The sequence below is a fragment of the Sander vitreus genome, chromosome 21, assembly GCF_031162955.1.
Source record: "Sander vitreus isolate 19-12246 chromosome 21, sanVit1, whole genome shotgun sequence".
Classification (NCBI taxonomy): Eukaryota; Metazoa; Chordata; class Actinopteri; order Perciformes; family Percidae; genus Sander; species Sander vitreus.
In genome coordinates, this window is record NC_135875.1 from 25,732,335 (window position 1) to 25,758,396 (window position 26,062).

General features: G+C 41.1%; 1 protein-coding gene across 1 annotated transcript in view; it reads right to left on the reverse strand.

Moving 5' to 3' along the window:
* myo15b (myosin XVB) overlaps window positions 1-26,062 on the reverse strand; it is a 97,779-nt gene that overhangs the window by 29,592 nt on the left and 42,125 nt on the right. The window contains exons 30-44 of the mRNA XM_078279998.1: window positions 25,340-25,509; window positions 25,122-25,194; window positions 23,531-23,713; window positions 23,320-23,429; window positions 19,185-19,252; window positions 18,762-18,834; window positions 16,850-16,912; window positions 15,475-15,578; window positions 14,325-14,615; window positions 12,783-12,861; window positions 9,363-9,494; window positions 7,269-7,437; window positions 4,434-4,524; window positions 3,628-3,895; window positions 2,119-2,225 (exon numbers count right to left, since the gene is read on the reverse strand). Of these exons, the coding sequence (XP_078136124.1) occupies window positions 2,119-2,225; window positions 3,628-3,895; window positions 4,434-4,524; window positions 7,269-7,437; window positions 9,363-9,494; window positions 12,783-12,861; window positions 14,325-14,615; window positions 15,475-15,578; window positions 16,850-16,912; window positions 18,762-18,834; window positions 19,185-19,252; window positions 23,320-23,429; window positions 23,531-23,713; window positions 25,122-25,194; window positions 25,340-25,509 (1,981 nt within the window). The remainder of the gene's footprint in view (window positions 1-2,118; window positions 2,226-3,627; window positions 3,896-4,433; window positions 4,525-7,268; window positions 7,438-9,362; window positions 9,495-12,782; window positions 12,862-14,324; window positions 14,616-15,474; window positions 15,579-16,849; window positions 16,913-18,761; window positions 18,835-19,184; window positions 19,253-23,319; window positions 23,430-23,530; window positions 23,714-25,121; window positions 25,195-25,339; window positions 25,510-26,062) is intronic.

The window sequence follows — 26,062 nt, forward strand, 5'->3', positions numbered from 1 at the left end:
AAATATGTTTTGATCCTGCACTCTGCTCTGGCTCCTGCATCACCATTTATTGAAGAAACTAACGCTTCGGTCCCTCTGGACCTTCGTCAAGAGTATTTTTCGAAACAATGATTACAACAATGCTCTTAAATACATAATGCTCCGCCCATTCTGTGTCCTTAAAGGTCCCATGGCATGAACATTTCACTTTATGAGGTTTTTTTAACATTAATATGAGTTCCCCCAGCCTGCCTATGGTCCCCCAGTGGCTAGAAATGGTGATAGGTGTAAACCGAGCCCTGGGTATCCTGCTCTGCCTTTGAGAAAATGAAAGCTCAGATGGGCCGATCTGGAATCTTCTCTTTATGAGGTCATAAGGGGAAAGGTTACCTCCCCTTTCTCTGCTTTGCCCGCGCAGAGAATTTGGCCCCCCCATGAGAGAGAGACATCATGGCTTGCAAACGAGCAAAGCATGGCAGTTGGTCAAGGCCACACCCCCACCCTCCACCTTGCCCCCCCCTCTCTCCTCCTCAATAGCATTTAAAGCTACAGACACAGAAATGGCACATCCTAAGGAAAGCTCATTGTGGGACTGGCTCTAGTGGCTGTAATTCTGCACCAAGGCTGAATTTAGGGAAAGAGACTTCAGATACAGTATTAGGGGACCACTAAGGCCTATATAAAAGAGACTTCAGATACAGTATTAGGGGACCACTAAGGTCTATATAAAAGAGACTTCAGATACAGTATTAGGGGACCACTAAGGTCTATATAAAAGAGACTTCAGATACAGTATTAGGGGACCACTAAGGTCTATATAAAAGAGACTTCAGATACAGTATTAGGGGACCACTAAGGTCTATATAAAAGAGACTTCAGATACAGTATTAGGGGACCACTAAGGCCTATATAAAAGAGACTTCAGATACAGTATTAGGGGACCACTAAGGTCTATATAAAAGAGACTTCAGATACAGTATTAGGGGGACCACTAAGGCCTATATAAAAGAGACTTCAGATACAGTATTAGGGGACCACTGAGGGTGGGACATTAAAATTAGGGCTGTCAGCATTAACGCGTTAATCGCGATGCGATTAAGGGTTGAGCTACATTTTACACTTCACGTCGTGCCTAACAGGCTACTATTTTGACCCTTTGCCGCACATTTACTTATCATCAAGCTGCCATACTTCCTACTGCTGCAGGCTGCAGGCATGATGGAGAAAGTTTTTAAATTAAACATTTTAAATGACTACAGCTCTTTGCGAAACGGGTGGCAACTAACTGCAGACCTGTCAGCATCGTAGAGGACTCGGGTCTTAAAGACATACTGCGGTTGGCATGTTCTGACCCGTCTCATTGCTGTCGAGGGGGACAGCAGCCCCACACACAGCCTGTATGACACGGAGAAAGCAGCCACACTGGAACTGCTGCAAGGTGCTGCAAACGCTGTCTCATTAACCGGTGATCACTGGACCTCAGTGAGTAATCAACATTATTTAGGAGTTACTAAACACTATATTGACTCTAGTAAGGATAGGGATTTTTAGTTTTTTAATTAGGTACTTGGACTTGGTGCAATAATGACAGATTCACACATTTTTTTCATTCACACATCTTTTGTTTACAGTAAATAAATAATAAGTTTGTTGTATAACAATTACAAATCTTAAAGTAAAGTTCATAAAGTAACTTTCTTTGCATTCATTTGATTCCCAATCAAGATCCACTGGTAAGAATGGCTTTCCATTGTTAATATGTACTTAAAAACAGTTCTGAAATGCAAAATAATAGAATTTTAATCATGTGATAAAATATGCGATTAATCGCGATTAAAAAAAATAATCGTTTGACAGCCGTAATTAAAATATATTAGAATGATCACGGTATGATTTTGTGTGGTGATCTGTACCAAAAATGTGGTTTTTGTTGAATTTGATTTGTAGGCTGGGACATCTCTGCACCACCACCATACTGCCTTTATTGGCCTATTCAGAGTGCTAATCCAACACATATTTTTGCCTGAGATTTTGGATATTGCAGTAGTCCATTTGCAATTTCAATAAATTCTGATTAACAGTTCAGCCCTGTGTGTGTGTGTGCGTGCGTGCGTGCGTGCGTGTGTGCGTGTGTCTTACTTCTTTTCGCAGGAACAGTTTCCCCGGCATGTTGGAGTAAGAGAAGTAAACTCCAGCAGAGAAGCGGTGGAGCTGGGAGTGAATGCCCTCCACATCTGACATCATATCTACAGTTAATAAACAGCAGATGAAGTTCACTGACCGACATGAAGCTCCTCACATTAGATAACATTGGTTTGAATGCTAGTTAGTCAGCTAAAATACATCACATAAGAGGCCTTTTAGTCTACATATACAGGGTGTGATTTGCCGGGGGGATGCGTGGGATTTCCCCCTTTCTGGTCTACATATCCCTGTCTCTGAATTATTTTTATCCCCGGTGGAGACAAAATGTATCCCCCCCTCAAAGTGATAAATGCTACTTCACCAATAGACCATATATTATATACCTAAAATAGAAGTATTTTAAACTAAGTAAAGCGCTGTAATGTGAACACATAGTTCCATAGAACGATCAAATCTGAGCAGCAGTTGCTAGTCGATTAAGCCGCTACAGAGCTCCGTGACGCCGGCTAACACCGGCAGTTGTTTAGCCGCCAATAGGTGACTGAGAGCCGGCTACAGGCACCGCCACATGACGGTCCTTTCAGGGGCCGTGGTAGTGGAGTTTAGCCAGAAAAAGTAAGAGTCATGCAGCGACAACAGTTATGTTTAGGCACCAAAACGACTAGTAAAGTTTAGGAAAAAGACCGTAGTTTGAATTAAAACTAGGGCTGTCAAACAATTACATTTTCTTAATCGTTGAATTTCTATAGTTAATCGCGATTAATCACATGTTTTATCACATGATTAAAATTCTATTATTTTGCATTTCAGAACTGTTTTTAAGTACATATTAACAATGGAAAAGCCATTCTTACCAGTGGATCTTGATTGGGAATCAAATGAATGCAAAGACAGTTACTTTATGAACTTGATTTTAAGATTTGTATTTGTTATACAACAAACTTATTTATTTACTGTAAACGATGTGTGAATGAAAAAAATGTGTGAATCTGTCATTACTGCACCAAGTCCAAGTATTTGTTATTATATATTTAATCTAGTCACACATTTGAATTTAACAACAACTTTGAATGCAAAATAGTATCCTGTTAGGCACGACGCAAAGCCGAGTGAAGTGAAAATAAATTAATAAATGGCGGCATGCGATTAATACGACAAAAAAAAATATAACGTATTATGCTCGACCCTTAATCGCATCGTGATTAACGCGTTAATGCTGACAGCCCTAATTTAAACACTCCCGAGGAGCAAACGAGCATTTCCTGGGTGAAAGTATATTGTTGTTTTTTTTTATTATTTTCCATGGAATACTGAAGAGCATATTTAAGTGTTTTGGCATGGCTGGCCGAGTGGCTCTATATCCATGGTATTGGAAGGGGGATCTAATTCTGGTTTTGTTGTGCATGATCAAAAAACATGCCCCCGTCTCTGCATTTTTTCACAAATCGCACCCTGCACATAGACATAAAGGTCTAAAGAGAACATAATGAGAGCAACACCCACTGAGAGACGGGGCGGCCATGGGAGGCGGGTCGGGGATGTTCTGAAGGAAGGGTGCTGGGTGTGGAGAAGGCGGCGGGGACTCGGGAGGAGCAGGCGGAGGGTGCTGGGAGCGCTGCGAGCCGAACAGGTCCTCCAGGGAGCGCTGTTTCTGCTTCATGTTGCTGGAGATGACGCGGGGCCCCCTGGTGGAGGGAGGAGAGGGCCGTGGGGAGGGGGCCCTAGGAGGGGATGGGGCCCTCTTAGGCACGACTGGCGGCGGCACCCACTCCTTTGCAAGCAGTAAGAAGTGGAAGATGTGGCACACGGCATATTCCAGACAGAGATACTCAATATGAGACAGAATAATAAACCTAACTAAAAAAATACCTTTACATTTCTCTAAAACCCCCGCATACAACCCCCCCTCTCCTCTGCTCCTTCCTCCACCTGTTACTGCACTTTAAGGATTCTCTGCCATGTTTACAATGCCATTGGCACATGTGTATACTTCCATTTACTATACATTTACAACATTTTATATTTATAATATAATGACATTGTCCACGTTTTTGGTCTCATCTGCTGTCCTGTATCCTGAGTCTGTAGATAATGTTGACAATGTTAATACTATTGTCTATTTTATTTTAATCTACTGTGTATGTGCCCACCGCCCGCACTGTTTGTTGGAAGATCTACGTTTCGTTGCACGTGTGCCTGTACATTGTGTCAATGATAATACCATTCAGTTGAATTTTATTGAATTGAATAGAAATGTAAAGGTATTTCTTATTTGCTGTTGCAGTTAGACTTTTCCAGACCATCCTGACCTTTTGTTGTGGCACTGGTGCCATGTTTTTGAGTTTGGCTAGAGCTTCCTCTTTGGGGTCATTCTTCTTTATGAAATGCCGTGCAGGAGGTCTGTGAAGAGGATGAAAACAGCAAATCACAAACACATACACAAACACATAGTAGAAGTTATTATTTCTAGTGATTGAGGCCGTTGTGGGATCCTGGTAGTCTGTGGCGCCATAGTATGAGGGGAAAATACATTTATTTTATGTACAACCCTAGACATCCATGGAAAGGAAAGGCCTAGGGCAGAGATCTTCAACGGGGGATCTTCAACACCACTGATGATGGGCTTACTGGCCTATAGGTAGTTACTAAGGTAGCCAGCCACAGTAGACCCAGCCCAATCTGCCGGCAATTTGGCCTGCAGCTCAGGCTGGAAACCTGTATGTTTATCTATCCTGCTTCCATTACAAATCTGTGGGGACCAATCACAAACTGGCTTATCCAGCTGGCACGCTATTGCCGGGTTTAACACGATGACGATAGAGAAGCGACCAAGCAGCTTCTTGTTTACATTCAACATGGCGGCCACTGAAGTGCAGCAACCTGTTGATGCCGCTGTTGCTGCTGCGTCACCTGGATCGTTGGTCTGATTGGTTGAAGGACAATCCAATTGCGTACAGAGTCATTTGAACTATCAGATCACACCTCTTGTGCAGTAGAAAATACAGAGCAGACTCCCCAGACTAATGTTCAATCTAAAAGATTAAGCTTGGTCTGCTGATAGCCAGACTAATCCACAGATACAGTTAAGCTTAAATTTATGGTTGTGCGGAGGCTCCACGCAGATCTTTCGCCGTAGCCTACGTCAGTGGCCTGAAGTTTATACTTGTGCGTCGAGCCGGCGTCTGTCTGTGTGTGGGGAGTGTGTGATAGAGCGAAGGAGAAAGTGAGAGAGTGAAGGTGATTATCTTCAGAGTGAGTAGTGACTCTAGAGTCATAGTTAGAGAAACAAAGAGTCTCCCCTGTTCTTTCTGATCACGGTGGGAAATCTGGAGCAGGAGAAATCTCCTTGATTTCATGTTGTTTATGGAGAAGGAGAACCAGGAAATGAGCCGGGGGAAATGCAACGCTACCAAGCCACAGCCGAGTGACGTGCGTCGCCGCGACGTGTAGTTACATTTCTCGAGAGGTGACATCAGGCTACGGTGTAGGGTCCGGTGTAGGTTTGTGTCTCCACGTATCTACGTACGTAGCAATGGTGTAGATACAGGTATAGAAGTATAAATCAAGCTTTAATCCTATAGGGATTCCCTGTGCCACATGTATGTTTAACATTAAAACATGATTTATACTATCATGCCAACAATTATTATTTTAATAAAAAAGGTGTGTATAAAGGCTTTAGGCCCCCCACACGTTATTGCAGGCCCAGTTTTATATGCAACTCAATTTTATGCACACATAGTAGGGGGGCCCCGAGTCGTCACTCTCAGTTAAAGGGTCCATGGCTTAAAAAAACGTTGAGGCTCAAAACATGTACGGAAAACAAGAACGGTGTCTACTTGTGCTACATTGGGGGGGTTAAAGAAACACAACAGGAGCGTGAAAAATAAAGATGTGATTTCTTGTCATTTCATGTCTTTTACGTAGAAACTTTGGAGCTTCTGGCTTTAACTCGGTCTCATTCTCCAACAGATTTGTTGCTGAGATTGAAATGATTCCTAAAAAAAACAGAAACCCATGTGATGTTTTGAATATGCAGAAAGTTTTGAACAATACAGGAGAATAATAATTTCCTTTACATAAAGACATTTGCACCATAAATTGTTGCACAAAAATTCACGAAAATGCAGGAAATTAAATTAAATTAAGTTAATTTTCTGGGGTCTGTCAAAAAAAATGTTTCCCCCCCAATGTTAAAAAACAAAACCTACGCCCTTGCAACAGGGTTCTTGCAGGTTTTAGTAAGTCAAATTTAAGACCTTTTTAAGACATTTTAAGACCATAAAGATTGAAATTTAAGACCTACAAAACTGTCTAATTGGCCGAGTCTGATGAAGGCATTTTGCGGCTAGCTTGTGTTTCTCTGTTCTGGCGTGTGACTCCAGTGCCTTCACACCCAGAGTCCCTAATTGAATATTTTTTTTACAACGTTTGAAGTAAGCCTCGTACCTGGAGCTGGGTCCCGCTTGTAACCAACAGCGAAAATTGCTGTGATCTAGCCATGTCACGTTAAAAGAACACTTTCCCATTTTCCACACGTAGGCCTAGCCAAACTTTAACAAACTCTGAGGAGACGCAGACATATTTCGCGGGCAGGTATTGCATTTTTCACGGGATTTGTAGTACGTACCAACACCAATATCCCCCAGAAAGAACTACAACACACCGAACCAACGTTCTGAGGGCAGAGTTCTGCTGGTTTTGTTACAGAGCAAAGGCTTCGTTTTGTAGGCTACGACTCCATACATTTTCTTTCTGCGGCCAGCGTTTCTGGAAATGAACGAGGGTAAAACCTTTTTTAGACCTGATTAAATGATTTCAAGGCCTTAAATTTAAAGTTCAGAATTTTAGACTTTTTAAGAGCAGTAGGCTAGTTGGAACCGGTTACCTCCAAGATCTGTGCTAGGCTAAGCTAGTGCTTGGGGCGTCAGACAGAGTTACAACACGCAAGGAGATGAGAAGGGTCAGTAAGGACTTATCTAACTCTGGGGTTTACTGTGAATAAGCTAGTCCCAATAAGTCAACGTGTTCCTTTAAGACCCCATGGGAACCCTGTTGCAAGCAGGAAACAGCAGGATGTAAGATCAGAAGAAACTTTTGGGGAAGTGTGTAAAGACCTCGTAGGGAGCAGCGCTGAAACTGACCTGACAGGCTCAAAGGGTTTGGGTTCTGGTTGGGGTCGGCTGTTATACATTTTGATGATTTCCCGGATGTTGGAGGTGGGTTGGGGCTGAGGGTTGGCGAGAGGACCCGGGGCAGGTGTTGCTTTTGGGGGGTCCACCTCTCTGGCTGGAGGGGTGTGGAGACGCTTCACTGTGGGAGATAAGACAGAAACTATAGCTTTAGCTGTTCATTCAATTCATTTTCTGTCATTTTGTGTCTTCTCACACAAAATAGAAATGTCAGCTGTGTGCTCATTTTCCTTTTGTGATCTACAGTACATACTATATAATATGACAGCTCAAGGCATTCTCCCGAACTGGTCCGTATGATATCGTACGAAAATGTACGCACACCAAAACGTATGACATCCTACGAAATTAGGAGATCACCGGCTGGTCACGTGCCGCCGGCTGGCTACGAGCTCCATGACGCCGAGCAGCAGTTTCTAGGTGTTTAAGCCGCTACATAGCTTCGCGACACGGGCTACGGATCTCTGTCACAGCTCGGTCGTATCAGCGGCAGTTAGTAGATGTGTTTAGCTGAAAATGGGTGACTTCGAGCCCGGTTTAATGCACCGGAAGCTGCTGCACGTTTCAGCGGATATTACGGTTAAATTTAGTCCACAAAATATAAGTGTTTTGCTGCAACGAAAGTTAAGATTAGGCACCAAAACGACTAGTTACGTTTAGGAAAAAGATTGTGTTTTGGATTAAAATACTCCTAAGGAACATGCATTTCCTGAGTGAAAGTCTTCGGTTTTGCCTGGGAAGCGAACTCCACTCCCTGGCTTTAAAGTCCTGTGTTATGTTGAATGTAAACAAAACAGCCCGCCTCAATGGTTGTGATTGGTGCCTCGATTTGGAAAAAATGGGCTTGAATGGGCTCTTGGCCAGACTGACTTGCAGAGCTAATCTCAAATTTGCCGGAAGTTCGTCAGGGTTTTACCAGGCTACCAAAATCAGGTATAATTTCATATACATGAGGTTTATTGACCCTGAATTCCAAAACATAAGTTTAAAACTAGTGGTAATAAGTTGTTGTAAGTGGTGTATATATTGGTGGTAGTGGGGAAAAAAGTGGGGAAAAAGTAATTTAAAAAGCACTTAAAAAAGCGACTAAATAAGTGTTCTTTTTCAGTTTTGAACCGGGAGGACAACACAAGGGTTGACACTGAAAGAGACAATTATATTGTTAATTGCGATTATTTCTGAGACATTTAATTGTACAGCAAATAATTGGAACTGTTACAGCGCTAGTCAAGGGGTGGCTAACCAGTCCAGCATTAAAAGCCCCCCAAACGCACCATAGCAGAGAGCCACCCAACACATGAACACAGTACAACAGCAGCTTACAGATCTAATGACACAATACATAACAGCTTAACGTTTTCCTCCTGACTCTGCCATGATCCACTCACTAGCAGCAGTCTATAGTTCTTCTTCGTTTACAACTCTGTGCAGTTTGGGCTAGAGTAGAGTAGCTTTGTCTAATTGCAATTTTTTACATTATCGCCATTTCTTTGTTCAACCACAATTTATTGTTAACATTAGCGAAGGTCCTAAGAGTTATGACTGTTGACGAGAAAAAAATTCAATGTTTTATGATGACAAAGATGCTTGGTTTACTTCATAGGCTGTGTACCTGTGTTATTACATTATCTGGGTTATATAACTGTGATATATAACTGAAAGATGTATCCTGGGATTCATTCAATACTTTGTTTGAAACAGTAATAACTCAAATCTTTTCATGTTTGACTGAAAGAGACAATTATATTGTCAATCACAACTATTTCTGAGACAATTATATTGTACAGTAAACATTTAAATTGTTACAGCTCTACATGACACCATTATTTTTTATTTTATAATTATTGGTAAATGTATTGGCAGTATTGTCAGATGCATTTAAATGTTTTTGGATTCATCTGAAATATTTTTAACAAAGTAAAAAAAAAAGAAATCAACCAATAACACAGCCCCCAGCCACACAGTAAGTGCCTCACAGGAGCAGGCAAAGAGCCGCAGGTTGGCCACCCCTGATCTAGTCCACTGAACCATTGCTCATCATCTTACCCTCAGGCTTTGGTGCTGTAGGCGGTAATGGCGATGGAGCTGGTAATGGCGGGGAGCGTTGCTGCTGTCTGCACGGGCTGGAGGGGGCTGGCCGAGGCTTTGGGGTTTTGGATTCACCATGGGGCTGAAAGCCTAGAGGACAGTAGAAGAGACAGATGGTGAGGAATGAGGGAATTGGGAAATTATTAAGTAATAGTCTCGCATTGCCAGACCTTCCTCCACAGCACTGCGGAGGAGGGTCTGACTAGTCCATACAGCATTTTGGGATGGGAGAAAAATGTGCTCTGGTTTATTGGCATTTCTTCAAACCAATCACAATCATCTTAGGCGCGGCTAAGCGCCGGACGGAGCCACGGTGCCTCTGCAGAATCGCCTCAGGAAGGAACTTGTTTTGGTGGAACATGTGTACGTTCAAAAGTTGTTTTAGTCGTGCAACAGAAAACTCAGATTGGACAGATAGTCTAGCTAGCTGTCTGGATTTACCCTGCAGAGATCTGAGGAGCAGTTAACCATAGTCCTCAGAAATCCACCAGAGTTTAGAACGCCAACACAAAGAAAGATGAAGGAAACGGACATCCGGCCGAAAAGAAGGACATCCTGTGGAATATCCGGCGGAACCGGAGCAATCCCGGAAGTGGAACGTTGTGGATATAGACTATTATAAGCATGATGATTTAAAGTGATAAACATTTTAAGATTAGTGAGCCATTACAACATTAATTTCAACACATTTGAGTGAGAAAGCCTGCAGCCCCAACCTCTGCTGCATTTACTGTATATTCTATACTAAATTAGATATAGTGGATTACTATATGACTATGAGTAATGGGAGGATCAGTGGTGGAATGTAACTCAGTACAAATACTGTACTCAAGTACACATTTGAGGTACTTGTACATTACCTGAGTCTTTTCTTTTCATGCCAGGATTTATCTGCATCGAGTACTTTTACTTTTAATACTTACTTAATACTTAATACAAATTTTTCTGATGATACTTACATAATTTTACTTAAGTAACATTTTCAATGCAGGACTTCTACTTGTAACAGAGTATTTTTACAATGTGGTATTAGTACTTTTACTGAAGTAAAGGATCTGAATACTTCTTCCACCACCTGGGAGGATGGCCTTGTGGCTGACATGTTTTTCAATTCTCTTCAAAGGCAAAGGGGTGGATCAGTGGGGTTTGTGTATATATGAGAGACAGTTTAAAAGATAGTTAAGTAAAAAAAGCTACATTCATTATTTTACTAGTCTATAAGCACAACGTTCCACTTCCGGGATTGCTCTGGTGCCGCCGGAAATTCCGCCGGATGGCTTTCATTTCGGTCGGATGTCCGTTACCTTCCTCTTTCTTTGTGTTGGCGTTCTAAACTCCGGTGGATACAGTGGGGCAAAAAGGTATTTAGTCAGCCACCAATTGTGCAAGTTCTCCCACTTAAAAAGATGAGAGAGGCCTGTAATTTTCATCATAGGTACACAGGAAAAAAAATCCAGAAAATCACATTGTAGGATTTTTATCGAATTTATTTGCAAATTCCTCTGGAAAATAAGTATTTGGTCACCTACAAACAAGCAAGATCTCTGGCTGTCACAGACCTGTAACTTCTTCTTTAAGAGGCTCCTCTGTCCTCCACTCGTTACCTGTATTAATGGCACCTGTTTGAACTTGTTATCAGTATAAAAGACACCTGTCCACAACCTCAAACAGTCACACTCCAAACTCCATTATGGCCAAGACCAAAGAGCTGTCAAAGGACACCAGAAACAAAATTGTAGACCTGCACCAGGCTGGGAAGACTGAATCTGCAATAAGTAAGCAGCTTGGTGTGAAGAAATCAACTGTGGGAGCAATTATAAGAAACTGGAAGACATACAAGACCACTAATAATCTCCCTCGATCCGGGGCTCCACGCAAGATCTCACCCCGTGGGGTCAAAATGATCACAAGAACGGTGAGCAAAAATCCCAGAACCACATGGGGGGACCTAGTGAATGACCTGCAGAGAGCAGGGACCAAAGTAACAAAGGCTACCATCAGTAACACACTATGCCGCCAGGGACTCAAATCCTGCAGTGCAAGACGTGTCCCCCTGCTTAAGCCAGTACATGTCCAGGCCCGTCTGGAGTTTGCTAGAGAGCATTTGGATGATCCAGAAGAGGATTGGGATGACTTCTGGCTAATGTGTCCGTCAAAACTCGAGGTTATTTTTGACTGTTGTAGCAAACATCAACGTGCATTGTTAGTCCTAGTCATGTTTGGAATAGAGATGCCCCGATCATGTTTTTTGCCACGATACCGATTGTCAATGAACCATAGTGTCACGGAATGTCATATGGTCAGATGAAACCAACATAGAACTTTTTGGTAAAAACTCCACTCGTCGTGTTTGGAGGGGAAAGAATGCTGAGTTGCATCCAAAGAACACCATACCTACTATGAAGCATGGGGGTGGAAACATCATGCTTTGGGGCTGTTTTTCTGCAAAGGGGCCAGGACGACTGATCCGTGTTAAGGAAAGAATGAATGGGTCCATGTATCATGAGATTTTGAGTGAAAACCTCCTTCCATCAGCAAGGGCATTGAAGATGAAAAGTGGCTGGGTCTTTCAGCATGACAATGATCCCAAACACACCGCCCAGGCAACGAAGGAGTGGCTTCGTAAGAAGCATTTCAAGGTCCTGGAGTGGCCTAGCCAGTCTCCAGATCTCAACCCCATAAAAAATCTTTGGAGGGAGTTGAAAGTCTGTGTTGCCCAGCGACAGCCCCAAAACTGCTCTAGAGGACATCTGCATGGAGGAATGGGCCAAAATACCAGCAACAGTGTGTAAAAACCTTGTGAAGACTTACAGAAAACATTGACCTCTGTCATTGCCAACAAAGGATATATAACTAAGTATTGAGATGAACTTTTGTTATTGACCAAATACTTATTTTTTTTCTCATTTTGTCTCTCATAGTTGAAGTGTACCTATGATGAAAATTACAGGCCTCTCTCATCTTTTTAAGTGGGAGAACTTGCACAATTGGTGGCTGACTAAATACTTTTTTGCCCCACTGTATATGAGGACTATGGTTAACTGCTCCTCAGATCTCTGCAGGGTAAATCCAGACAGCTAGCTAGACTATCTGTCCAATCTGAGTTTTCTGTTGCATGACTAAAACAACTTTTGAACATGTTCCACCAAAAACAAGTTCCTTCCTGAGGCTATTTTGCAGTGGCACCGGGGCTCTGTCCGGCGCTTAGCACCGCCCAAGAAGATTGTGATTGGTTTAAAGAAATGCCAATAAACCAGAGCATGTTTTTCTCCCATCCTGGAATGCTGTGTGGACTATCCACACCCTCCTCTGCAGCGCTGTGGAGGGAGGTCTGGCAATGCGAGACTATTATATTACTAATGGTTGCTTGTCACTCACCAATGTTCTGGAAGTATTCCGTCTTGTCTCTGACAGAGTGCAGGTCATCTGGATCTGGTAAGTCCACTTCTCTGGCTGGCTGTAGAAGCAATGGACATGAGCACACAACACGTCATTACACGAGGCGGAAACAGACCAGTGATATCAATGCTTCACATTTATGGAATTAAAGTAGAATGTTGCAGTATTCTTTATCTTTCTGTATTATCAACAAATCACATGTGCAGGTCCAAAACAACAATTAATATATTGTTAACTTCAACTAACGAGGGATATTCGGCTGTAGCCGAGCCAAAGTAGCACACTTTTTAATTGTTAACTTTATCAGTTATCAGGCAAATAAAATGCAGATACAGATAATCTGCCAAAAAATGGCCCGATAATCGGCCAGGTACGGTCTATCCCTAGCAGATAACAATATTGTACCAGTACTGCAATATCTTTTAATACGTATTGTGTGTGTGTATCCAAAAACAGGGCAACACTGTTATACTGGCTGACACGTTCCTTTATTACCATAAACACACACAGTAGTTTATTTTGACTCATGAACACATGTAAAATAGTCCCCAGCAAATGCACAATCCCTTCCTGTTTGCTGCTATAGTGACCAAGATTTTTAGGGAATTACTGAGCCTTTAAAAAAAATTAAACTTTATATTTGTGAGCTTTTTAAAGATGTATGTCATCAGCAGGAACCAATGGGCTTGGGGCTTGGAGCCACAGACAAGGTAGAGAAGTCAGACAGTAGCCTATTGAGAGGCGGACTAACACATTGTTGGCTTTTGTCTTTTAATGGGATTTGTTGACAATAAGAAAGAAATTTTTCTGATGAAGACAGTGGCATGTCAAAAAAAACACTGGGAAAAACATGGTGGTAAGCTTATGGATTTTTGTAAAGAAATTATGGAACATCATCAGCGTACAACTTGAGCACACATCGCCATGGCCTAATCCCCAAGTTGAGGGTATACACCTGAACATAAATAAAAGGACAGTTTGTAGAAGAGTGGATAATGGTGGCACCTAAATCATGGTTGCAGCTGCCGGCATGCCATTCCCTGCTACGCCCTACTACGCCCTGCTACACCCTGAACTGCTACAACTATTATTTCTAGTCATAGTTCCACTATCTTTATTGTTACTATAATTGCCACACACCAACTGCTATATTTAATATGAATCACATTTCTCTATATCTGCATATCTGTATATCTGTATCAGTGTCTCTGTGTCCCAACCGGAAGCTGGCCCACTAAGAGTCTGGGTCTGTCCGAGGTTTTTCTTTTTTTTCTTCGCCACAGTCGCACTAAATGCTTGCTCTTCGGGGAATTACTGGAATTGTTGGGTCTTTGTAAATTATAGAGTGTGGTCTAGGCCTACTCTATCTGTAAAGTGTCTTGAGATAACTCTTGTTCTTTTTTGATACTATAAATAAAATTGAAAATTGAATTGAATATATGGTGAAAGGAAGAATCAGGCATAGTAGGAAAGTAGAGAAAAATGGAGTACGCTACAAAAAAAAACTATATACAGAACTACCTCTGGCTCAGGCTTCCTGTAGCTGGAGGCAGGTTTAGGTACAGGTGCTTTGGGCTTGGCAGGTGGGGGTGACGGAGTTCGACGGGAGGGGGAGGGTGAGCATGAGCGTTCCCTTGACCGTTGTTCAGACTTTCGTCTCTGCTGCCTCTCCTTCTCCTGCTTTCTCTCCTGCTCCTCCTGCTTTCTCTCCCACTCCTTCTGCTTCTTCCTCTCCTCCTCCTTCTGCTTCCTCTGATGCTCCTGTGTCTGCTGCTGGGACAGAGTCATTGCCTGCATGGTCATCTGCTGGGCCTGCAGGGGACCAAGAGAGAGGACATGATAGTACACACCTGGAGGGCAGGTTGGAGAAGGAGCTAGGAAATGAAGATGTGGGTGGAGAGGCAAATAACCAGGGTGCGATTTGTGAAAAAAAGCAGAGGGGGGGGGGATGTTTTTTAATCATGCACAACAAAACAAATCCCCCTTCCAATACCACGGATATAGTGCCACTCGGCCGGCCATGCCAAAACACTTATTTATGAACTTCAATATCCAATGGAAAATAATCTCAGAATGAAATAGCACAACGTGGTGTCAACATAAAACACAGCGCTTTCAAGCCAGAGTTCACTTCGAGGAGAAAACAAAATAATTTCACCCAGGAAACGTGTGTTTGTTCTTTGGGAGTGTTTTAATTTAAACCACAATTTCTTTCCTAAACTTAACTAGTAATTTTGGTGCCTAAACTTAACTGTCGTCGCCACACGACGCTCACTGTTTTTGACTAAACTCCACTACCACGTTCCCTGAAAGGACCGTCATATGGCGGTGCCTGTAGCCGGCTCACAGTCACCTATTGGCAGCTAAACAACAGCCGCTGGTAGCCGGCGTCCCGGAGCTCTGTAGCAGCTAAATACAACCAGCAACTGTTCACGTTACAGCGCTTTATTTAGTTAATAATACTTTTATTTTAGGTATATAATTGATGGTCTATTGGTGAAGTAGCATTGATCACTTTGAGGGGGGGATACATTTTATCCCAACTGGGGATAAAAAATAATTTAGCAGAAGCAGGGATATGTAGACCAGAAAGGGGGGAAATCCCACGCATCCCCACCATTAGATCACACCCTGCAAATAACAAAAGTATGCCTTGTGAGCTTGTCCTCACCATGATAACGGCCTGCTGGTTGATGAGAGCCTGCTGTGATGCTGCCATCTGCATGGGGTCAGCGGCAGGCGGGGCAGGCATGGGAGTCTGAGGCATCATCATGGCTGTGTAGGGATGAATACCACAAACTGTTTTTCAAGTAATCAACTACACTGAAATCACTAGCAAAAGAACCAGTAAAACACAACATTTAAAGAGCCCCTATTATGTTTTTGGGGATTTTTCCCAGCTTTTAGTGTTTTATAGTTTTTTTGTGTATGTAATAGATGTATACAGTACAAAAAAACACATTTCACTCCAAATGTAGCTTTCTCTCCCAGAGACAGAACTTTTTCTGAAAACACCTCACTCATATTCCTATTTGAAATTCCTCAATTAGTGATGTCACTGATTGAGAAAGCCAGCGCAGTTTTTCATATTTGCTGGCCTTTGGTGCTGCCTGAGCAAGAGCAGCCCGCCCAGTGGCTGGTTTGAATTTGGTTGACCAATCACAACAGAGTGGGCCAGCTGACCAATCAGAGCAGACTGGGCTTTTCCGAAAGGCGGGCCAAGAGCTCAGACAAAGTGTTTCAGACAGAGGAGCTGTAGCAATGGGCAGTATGAGAAACATAATATGTTTTTTGAACATCAAAGCATGTAAACCTATATAAATAGACCCCCAAGAGTACAAATATGATGCTGAAAAGGAGTACAATATGGGGCTCTTTAACACATGCAATACGTTTACTATGAGAGATATTTTGGGAGGTGTAATGTCCATATTCAATTAAATTAAATTGTATTTACTGTGTCAAATCATATAAGTTACCTCGTGACACATCACAGATAAAGTAGGTCTAGGCTACACTATAATTCACAGAGACCCAAAAATTAGCCCCAAGAGCAAGCAAAAAGGTAAAACTTCCTTTTTACAGGCAGAAACCTCAGACAGACCTACTGTATATATCCTTCTTCCTATATCAAATCATGTTTCTCCTTGCCAATTACAGTATATACCCATATTTGTGTCCACAAATGAAAATTTCCAGTATGACTTTGTTGGAGGGCGTAATAAGCTGCTTGCTCCACTGCTAATAAGTCCAGATGTAATACTGTAGGTCAATGTGTTTGCTTTTGCTTTACATTCTCAATTTGTTATCCAGGTAAACATATGATTGGACATTAAGAAATCTGCACATTTAACAGTGATGACAAGTAATCAATTACATCTACCTAGAACCTCTTCACACAAAGGCGAAGTTATAATATGAGCATATGTGTGTTATTAGATTTATTTTTTCTTTCATGTGCATGGTGTTAAATGAGCTTTATGTACCATTTTGAATTATTATTATGAAAACTTATTTTCTGAGTTAACTGGATGAAAGATTCATACCTGGCATGGCTGGCATCATGGGAGTTGCACCATAGCTGGGCATTGCAGGGTTAACCGCCATTCCTGAGCAGAGGCAAGGTTAAGATTAGAAAACAAATTGATTTTAGCCAATCAACATGAAATTCATGGATTCATGGATTCATGGCTTGAGGACATTTCTCCAACACAACATTTGTATTCTTGGTGACCTTCTCACTTACCCATAGGATAGCCTGGCATTGTCATGGGCATTCCTGAAAAACAGAATGATCAGTTATTTACAGAGACTAAATCACTTCATTCCAAAATGAGACCGGAAAAGTCCAAACCGTCTTACAACAAGAAGAAAAAGTTACGAAAAGTTACTTTGCAGTCTTTATTGTTCTGTATTCCTTATACTTTGTAGCATGGCTAATTTGTATTTCTTGGTTGTTAACTATATTACTGTGGTTGTGTTTGCAATTGCATACTAACGTACTGCATACTACAAACTCTATATATACTATACTATACTCTATACATACTATATTCTGTATATACAACATCTTTGTATGTCTGTCCGTACTAAGGAGGGAATATTCCTGTGTTGCTCTGCAGGATCTTTCAATCAGTAATTGATGTGCTTGGAAAAATAATTTTGTTGTGCTTAAAATTTCTCATCGTATGCTCACAAATGAGACACAAATAGCCTTTCATAGACTTGACTTACTTAAAATTCTGAGCCCTTACTGGCAAAACATTTATACCTCTAAGTAAAAGGTCAAATGTTTTTTAAGCCAAGGACCCCTCAGCTGAAAAAGAAATGGAGCAGGGACCCCTTACTACACATATTGTATACAATTGAGCTGCATATTAAACTGGGCTTTTGACAATTGTCATGGTTGTGGTTTTTAGTTGTGGTGTTTCCTGTTTTATTTTGTCAATTCATTCCAAATTCATTTGTGTGACTGTTTCCCTGTTATTTGTTTCATGGTTGTGTGTTACCCGTGTTCTTTCTGTGTTCTCTGATTGGTATAGTTCCATCCTTGTGTATGTTTTCATGCTTCAGTTTCCTGTTTTACTTTGTAGTGTCTGTTTCTCCTGTGTCGTTTCTTGTTTTACTTCCTGCCTTGGGTATATCCAATCCCTGTGTAGTTTTGTTCCTAGCGTATTTGGATTTTCCCTTTCCTAGTTTTTTACCTGCTTGCTTCAGGACACTTTCTGTTGTAGCCATTTTAAGTTAATACACCTTCAAAACCTTAAGCTGCCTCCTCTTAACTCTGCATTTTTTGAGTCCAAGCCTGCACAAATCCTGATAACAATAACATGTAGGGTGGCCTAAAGCCTTTACGCATACCTTGGTATGGTGCATACAATACTAAGCTTTTAAAATAATAATAATAATAATAATAATAATAATAATAATAATAATAATAATAATAATAATAATAATAGTTGGCATATTCATATATTTATACATCATGTTTTAATGTTAAAACGTGGCACAGTAAATCCTTAAGCTTAACTGTATCTTTGGATGGCTACCTTCACTTACCTTACCTAAATAAATATGTATCTTTACTAATAATACGTTGGATTCATGTTGATGTATATTTTCTTTTTTTTTTTTTTAAACCATCAAACAGTAGTTTGGAGGCCCCCCTACCGCAACTCTGAGGACCCCCTAGGAGTTACAGACCCCCTGTTGAAGATCTGTGCTCTAAGTTATAACATGCACCCGTGGCCGGACCTACTATCAGAATAAAGAACAGCCATATCTGCACTTACTGCTCTATATTTTCACAGATTAATAGCTGCTATATTAATGTTCTAAACATCGAGTACAACCCATTTAAGAATGCTTTATAATGCATCATAGAGTACACCACAGGATTATAATCCACAGGGTGTGGACTGTATCGTAAAGATGGAGCAGGAGATCCAGCTTTCCTACCAGATCCATACATGGGTCCAATTCCTCCTCCTCCTCTCATCCTGCGGTTTAGCATGGCTACTCTTTCCATGTCCTGCACGCACACGCACACGCACACACACACGCACACACACACACACACACACACACACACACACACACACACACACACACACACACACACACACACACACAAACACACACACTAGTTACTAGAAAGACAGGAAAGGACAGCAAGAAACACAACCCGGTGACGCACACACACACACACACTCAGTAATAAGATACAACCAGAGATACACAATCCACCACAGACTAATGAGCATGCTCAATACAACCTATGTTATAAAACTTTCTCAGGACAGGCAAGTATAGCATTTACATTAATTACAGTTACAGTTTAATTAAATAATAAAATATTGTAAATCCGATGACATCACTGACCGGAGGTCCTTGGTCCAGTACAGGGTCAAACAAGTCATCAACGTAGGCATCCATCTGTCTCCCACGACCTGCAAACAGGTGCAGAAGAGAGATTAGAACAGCTGAACAGCTGGACAGGGTCAGAATTACTCATTAGTGGGTCCTGGGACAAAACAAATGCGCCGTGGAACCAATACTACCTCTGTGTGTATGTATCCTGTCTTTTTTTATTCAACCCTTGTGTTGTCTTCCTGTCAATCATGCAACTTGTTGTTCTACCAGGTAAAAATAACCCTTTTTTCAAGTTTTTTTTTGCTTTTTTTCACCATTAACATCGACTTATTACCACTAGTTTTACACTTATTTTGGGAATTCATAATAATAAACCTCATTTATATGAAATTATACCTAATTTTTGAGTAAAAAATTGACTGACTGACATGAATTACTTTGACAAGTAGTTACGATTTAGTGGACTATCACAGACTGTCAAAGTTTAGTCAGGATACTGTTCAGAAACCATTTCATTCTTTTTTCAAATGCTATAAAAATTAAATAAAATACTCAAAATTCAATGAAAGAAGTGAACTGATCCTAAATTTGATCTGCCAAGAGTGTTGTATGGAACAATCTGTGTTATTTTTGGGCAATTTGGTTTAAAGAAACCCAAATTTCTGATGTATAAACTTTGAAAACAGGACAAAAGGAGGGTTTAGAAAATGTATTGTCTGAGAGAGGGCAATATGCTTTAGTAACTAATGATCAACTGTGCAGTATGCAATGTATTTTGTTTTGTGGACTTGATTTGCAAATAAATGAATACAATTTCACAAAAAAGCACTGTATGAATGTACTATAAAACTACATAGTAAAAAGTATCAAAACAAAATTTTATTTTAATTAACGCAGGCTATGCAATTTCTTTCATGACAATCAAGGAATTTTGACCATTTAATAGCTATTTCTGTTAGTCAACCTGAACAGTTGTCAACCTCATCTACACTTGTAAGAGGTCTCAAAAACAAGGCAATCTTGGAACCCTTTGGCCCTTCTGCCTAGAGTGGAACTACTTGTGGCAAGTAATGGAGAGGCTTAGTTTGTGGGCCAAATTCATTGACATGGTGCATATTTTATATGCGAATCCCACGGCCATAGTCTAAACCAATGGCTTGCAATCTCAGCCATTTCCCATCGAGCGGGGCTCTCGACATGGATGCTCGCTCTCCCCCATGCTATTTGCGATCTCTCTTGAACCGTTAGCCCAAGCCATAAGGCAAAATAACATATGTAATGTCCAGATTCAATCCAATAATAATAATATCATAATTTGCAGATGATATTATGTTGTATATCTCTGATCTTGAGGACTCTATTCCAAAACTTCTTAAGATCTTCAACGAATTTGGCTCAATCTCCGGCTATGAAATTAATTGGAATAAATCTAATCTTCTATTGAACAACAGGCATGTGACATCAGCTATTAGTGGTAAAATACCAACCCAAAGCAAAATTACATATTTGGGCATCATCATACATGCATCACTACAGCAAGTGGTCCAGGACAACTATGAAACTATGTTAAGTAATGTTCAAAGGGATCTGGCCAGGTGGACCACGCTGCCGGGGTCACTGCGGTCCAGGATTGCTATTGTTAAAATGAACATAGCTCCCTGTGTGAATTTCTTAAGTTCAATGATCCCCTTACCCCTACCAATACATTTCTGGACGAAACTTGATACTTTAATTCGGCAGTATATTTGGAACAATAAACAACCTAGGCTAAAATACCTTACAACATACCACAAACATTGGAGGCCTGGCCCTCCCCAACTTTAAAATGTATCACAAGGCCTTTTAGCTACAGGCCCTCAGAGTGTGGATGGACCCCTCATCTACAGTTCCATGGATAGGAATAGAGCAAAGCCTCATTGGAAGTCTAAGACTGCAAGACCTGGCCTTTGCAGGTGTTTGTCCAAAAAAGTGTATGCTAACCTATCACCACGTTCGGCACGTGAATACAAATACCCCAATACACACTTAATGTCTGGTAACAAACCTTTTGCTTTTAAGCAGTGGAGGGACAGAGGTATTTATACTCTAGACCAGTTATTCAATGAGAAAGGTATGTTGAGTTTTGAAGACCTGAGAGCTAGTTTTGAGGTCCCCAGGACATCCTTCTACTTCTATCTTTGCTTAAGATCAGCCCTAAAATGTTATGGAGTGCCATGGGGAAACAGTCTTGATCTTCAACAAATTTGGCTCAATCTCCAGCTATAAAATTTATTGGAATAAATCTAATATTCTTCTATTGAACAACAGACATGTGACATCAGCTATTAGTGGTACAATACCAACCCAAAGCAAAATTACATATTTGGGAATCATCATACACGCATCACTACAGCGAGTGATCGAGGACAACTATGAAACTATGTTAAAGTGCTCATATTATGGTTTTTGGCTTTTCCCCTTTCCTTTATTGTGTTATAAATGTTTTTATAAATGTTATAGGTTTACAAAGTGAAAAAGCCCAAAGTCCCCCCCAAAGGGACTTACCATCTTCCAGAGAAAACACTGTTCACAAACTGCTCCAAACAGCTCTATTGTAGTCCAGCCTTTACTTCCTTGACGAACGTTCGTCACGTTGTAACACATGTTATAATGCTCACCTAGCTGCTAGCATGGCACTCCCTCATACTCTGCTTCTGACTGGCTAGCCGTACTGTGCATGTGCGACTCCCAACAAAGATGGTACAGAAGTGAGATGCCTCACTCTGTAGCTAAAACAGAGAGCTCAACACACAGGGTGAAAAGAGGAGCTGCAGCAATGTGCAGTACAACAAAAATATGGAGTTTTCTGAAAATTAAACCACATAAACCTATTCTGGTACAACCTCTAAATACAATTATGAACCTGAAAATGAGCATAATATGATCACTTTAAGTAATGTTCAAAGGGATCTGGCCAGGTGGACCGCGCTGCCGGCATCACTGCGATCCAGGATTGCTGTTGTTAAAATGAACATAGCTCCCCATGTGAATTTCTTAAGTTCAATTAACCCCGGAATTATATTTAGAGTAGCAAAAGAAAGAACTACAACACCACGGAATGAAATACAAACACTGTAAAACTAAACGTTTTTAGACCTGTTTAAAATTATTTAAGACCTAGAACATAATACTAAAGTGAATTTAAGGCCTAACATTTTTTTTATTTTTGACTTTATAAGACCGCACAGAAACCCTGTCTACAAGACTATGCTGGGATCAGATAATATTGCAGGTCCCAGTTAACAACCCTTGTCATTTGAATTAATATTTAATGTTGTGGTGCCAGACAAGATTACAATGAATCAAATGACCACAAACCAAACACAGTGTCAGCCTGTGGCCTTTGAGTGGCTCCTCTGAGGGTCGAGGGCCTCTGGGAGCAGTTGTCTGCTTTGCCCAGTTAGTAATAGAGCCTTGAGTTAGGACACTGAAAAGTCACTTGATTACATTTGTGCATGAGTTCAAAACAGTCTCAGTTACATGACCTTGAGCACAGTCACTTAAACACAATTGAGTGAAAGTAAATCCAGAGTAACTGATAGACCAAGAGAACAGCTTGTTTTGCTATATTTGGAGAATGAATGAGGTGAGAGTTCTGCTGATAAGAGAAGTCTTTTAATTTGGAAGATTAGGGCGTGTGTAGGAAGAGTTTGGAGGTCAGCTCTGACTTTAGACAAGTGGGTGACAGGACTGAGTCATCATTTGCCATTGATGAAAAATGCCTGAGAGATGCCAGGAGAGCAACAGACCTTATGGGGTTCAGTACAGTACGGGGATCAGTATGGTACAGGGATCAGTACGGGTTCAATACGGTACAGGGATCAGTATGGGGTTCAGTACGGTACAGGGATCAGTACGGGGTTCAGTACGGGATTCAGTACGGGGTTCAGTATGCTTTGTAAGAAGTGTTATCTGAACACTTTTGTTCTGGGGTGGCTGTGTAAAGTGGGCCTTAAATTTCATTACATTGTACTGTCAATTGTATGTGACAAATGAAAATAAAGTTTGTTTTGTTTTTATTTCTAAAGGCAATAGAACAGAATGTCCATACTCTGTTTGATGATCCAATAATCCTTTTTGTTAAGCATACCCATTTCGCGCCTACCTTCCTGAGGATAATCCCTTCCCCAGGGGTTTCCCTCAAAAGGAGGCAGCCCAGGAGCTGGCATGGGAGGCGCCGGTGGAATGAAGTCATCCAGATCTGTAGCTGGCATCCTAGAAAGAAAGAGAGGCACACACATGCTCATTGCATTAGTAAACTCTTTAAAACAATCCTGAATTGAACCCAAAAACTAGTCCCTTGTTCAGTGCTGTACCTGTCTCCCTGGCTGCTGAACAGGTAGTCGGAATTTGTAGAGGAGGGAGTCCCTGGTGGTGGCAGCACTTCAGCTTCAGCGCCAGCCAGAAGATCCATGACAAAGTCCGAGCCAGCCAGATCTGACCAGCCATCATCGGTCAGAAGAGACACTGACCAGCCCTGCACCGCCTCTGACACACCTCTATGACACACCAACACACAGCGGAGGGATACAAAACTACCACATGTAGCAGGACAAACCAAGATTACACATTCAAGAGTCCCTATTATGCTTTTTGGATTTTAGTGTTATATAGTTTTTTTTGTGTGTATGTAATATGTTTAAAGTACAAAAAACACATTTCACGCCAAATGTGGCTTTATCTCGCACAGACAGCATTTCTCAACTGTCAAAAAACGGCTTGTTTACATTCCTGTTTGAAATTCCTCAATTAGTGATGTCACTGATTGAAAATCCCAGCCCAGTTTTTCATATGTGCTGCCCATTGGTGATGCCTGAGCAAGCACAGCCCGCCCAGTGGCTTGAACAGAGAACAGAGTGGGCCAGCTGACCAATCAGAGAAAACTGGGCTTTTCAGGAAGGCGGACCAAAAACTCAGACAGTGTTTCAGACAGAGGAGCTGTAGTAATGGGCAGTATGAGAAACATAATGTGTTTTTTGAACATCAAAGCATGTAAACCTATTCTAGTAGACCCCCAAGAGTACAAATATGATGCTGAAAAGGAGTATAATAGGGGCTCTTTAACAAGTAAATGGCGGTAAACACTAGTTTTATCATTACTATTTATTACTATATTTGCTGATATCACAAAGTCTGTCACGATACGATTTCAATTTGATTCAGTTCAGGGGCCCGGGATCGGTGACATTGATTGATGAGACAATTTCATATGCCCATTTAACACAATCAGTCATCAACTCCCAAACAGCAACTAAAATATGATTTGACAAGTTTATTAAAGAGCTCTTCCAGACATTTAATTGTAAAACAAAGTATTATTTTCAATAAAAAGAAGAGAATAAAAGGAAGAGATTTTTAATAAAAAGAATAGATATAAGTGGGACTTTAAAAATAAATGATGATATGTATTACTATTTTTACATTGCATCCGTTCAGTTTCACTTCATTAACACGTCGTTATCGCATCATTAAAACACAATTTCAGGCGGTACAATGATCATATGTAGGCGGCGTGAAATGGGGAACCCCAAATAAGCTGCCAAAAGCTTTTCGGAGGGGGTCCAATAACAATAAACATACAACAGAGAATATACAGACACTAAAAAACTCAATTCACAATAGACACAATACAGACAAATACCCCAAAAATGACCCAGACACGGGGGTAGATTGGGGGCCTCTGTGCATTGAGTGTGTAGAACGACAATAAACTACCTTGGAAATTAGTAGCTCGGGCTCTCGAGTGATTCTTTCCATGTAGCTCGCCACAATACAGTACACAGACTAATAACACAAATAAGGAAACTAAAAAAACTCAATCGATAGATATTGGATCGCTTATCACTGAATCGAAAAATATCGATCCAGGTCGATGCATCGTTAAACACACTGCATGTTCAGAAGTACCTGGAATGAAGGAGCCATGAGGCTAGTTGCTCTCCTGTGGTCCAGGACTCCACCTCAGTTGTCAGCTTCTCATCTGAGAAAAAAATAAAAAATAAATAAAATGGCTTCTTATAGGTTTATAACAGCAGATCATTTTATACTGCAGTTGGCAATAACACAATTTTTCCGTTTCCATGGTAAAGTAGTTACTGTTTTTCTGAAAAGTCAGTCGGTCTCACCGTTAAAGGTGTGCACGTCCAGCAGCATGGTGCCCTTCCTCTGGTTAGTGGTCCACTCCAGCTGGGTGGGGGGGTAGATGCGGGCAGTGGGAGCCGGGAGCTGCAGAGATGTCAGTAGTTTGTGTTGGCACAGTGAGCGGTACTCCCCCGGACCGTGGTCAGACACATACCTGCACAGGGAGCACTGCAGACTGAGTCATGTTCAGACAGATAGTGTTTAGTACTGTTTATTTACAGTAAGCATACTGTTTTTGTTTTTTTTAATTTGAAGGTATTTTACTGTAAATAGACATAGATTCTTACCTTATTTATTTGAATTTACAGTAATAAACTGGAAGCAGTGTAATTCCTGCCTTTTACTTTATTTTCCCAAGATGCATTGGTATTAACAGTAAATACCTGTAATCTGTAACATTCGCAGATAGTGCTGTAATATTATTATTTTGCATTGCCATTTACAGCAGGGGTCACGCGGTACCTTAACCAATGGCACGCTGGCAATATATGTGCAAGAGAGTTATTGATGTGTTGAAATCATGGTTGACATGCTGAAGCACTCTCACATCCGCATGCCAAATTACAACGTTCACAGTTGTGCGACCTGTTATTTACCAGTGTACACTAATAAATAAGACATTTTGAAACGGGCACTTCATATCAAAAAGGTTGCCGACCCCTGATTTACAGTATGATCCTGTATGACATTTAAACAGTAAGATACTG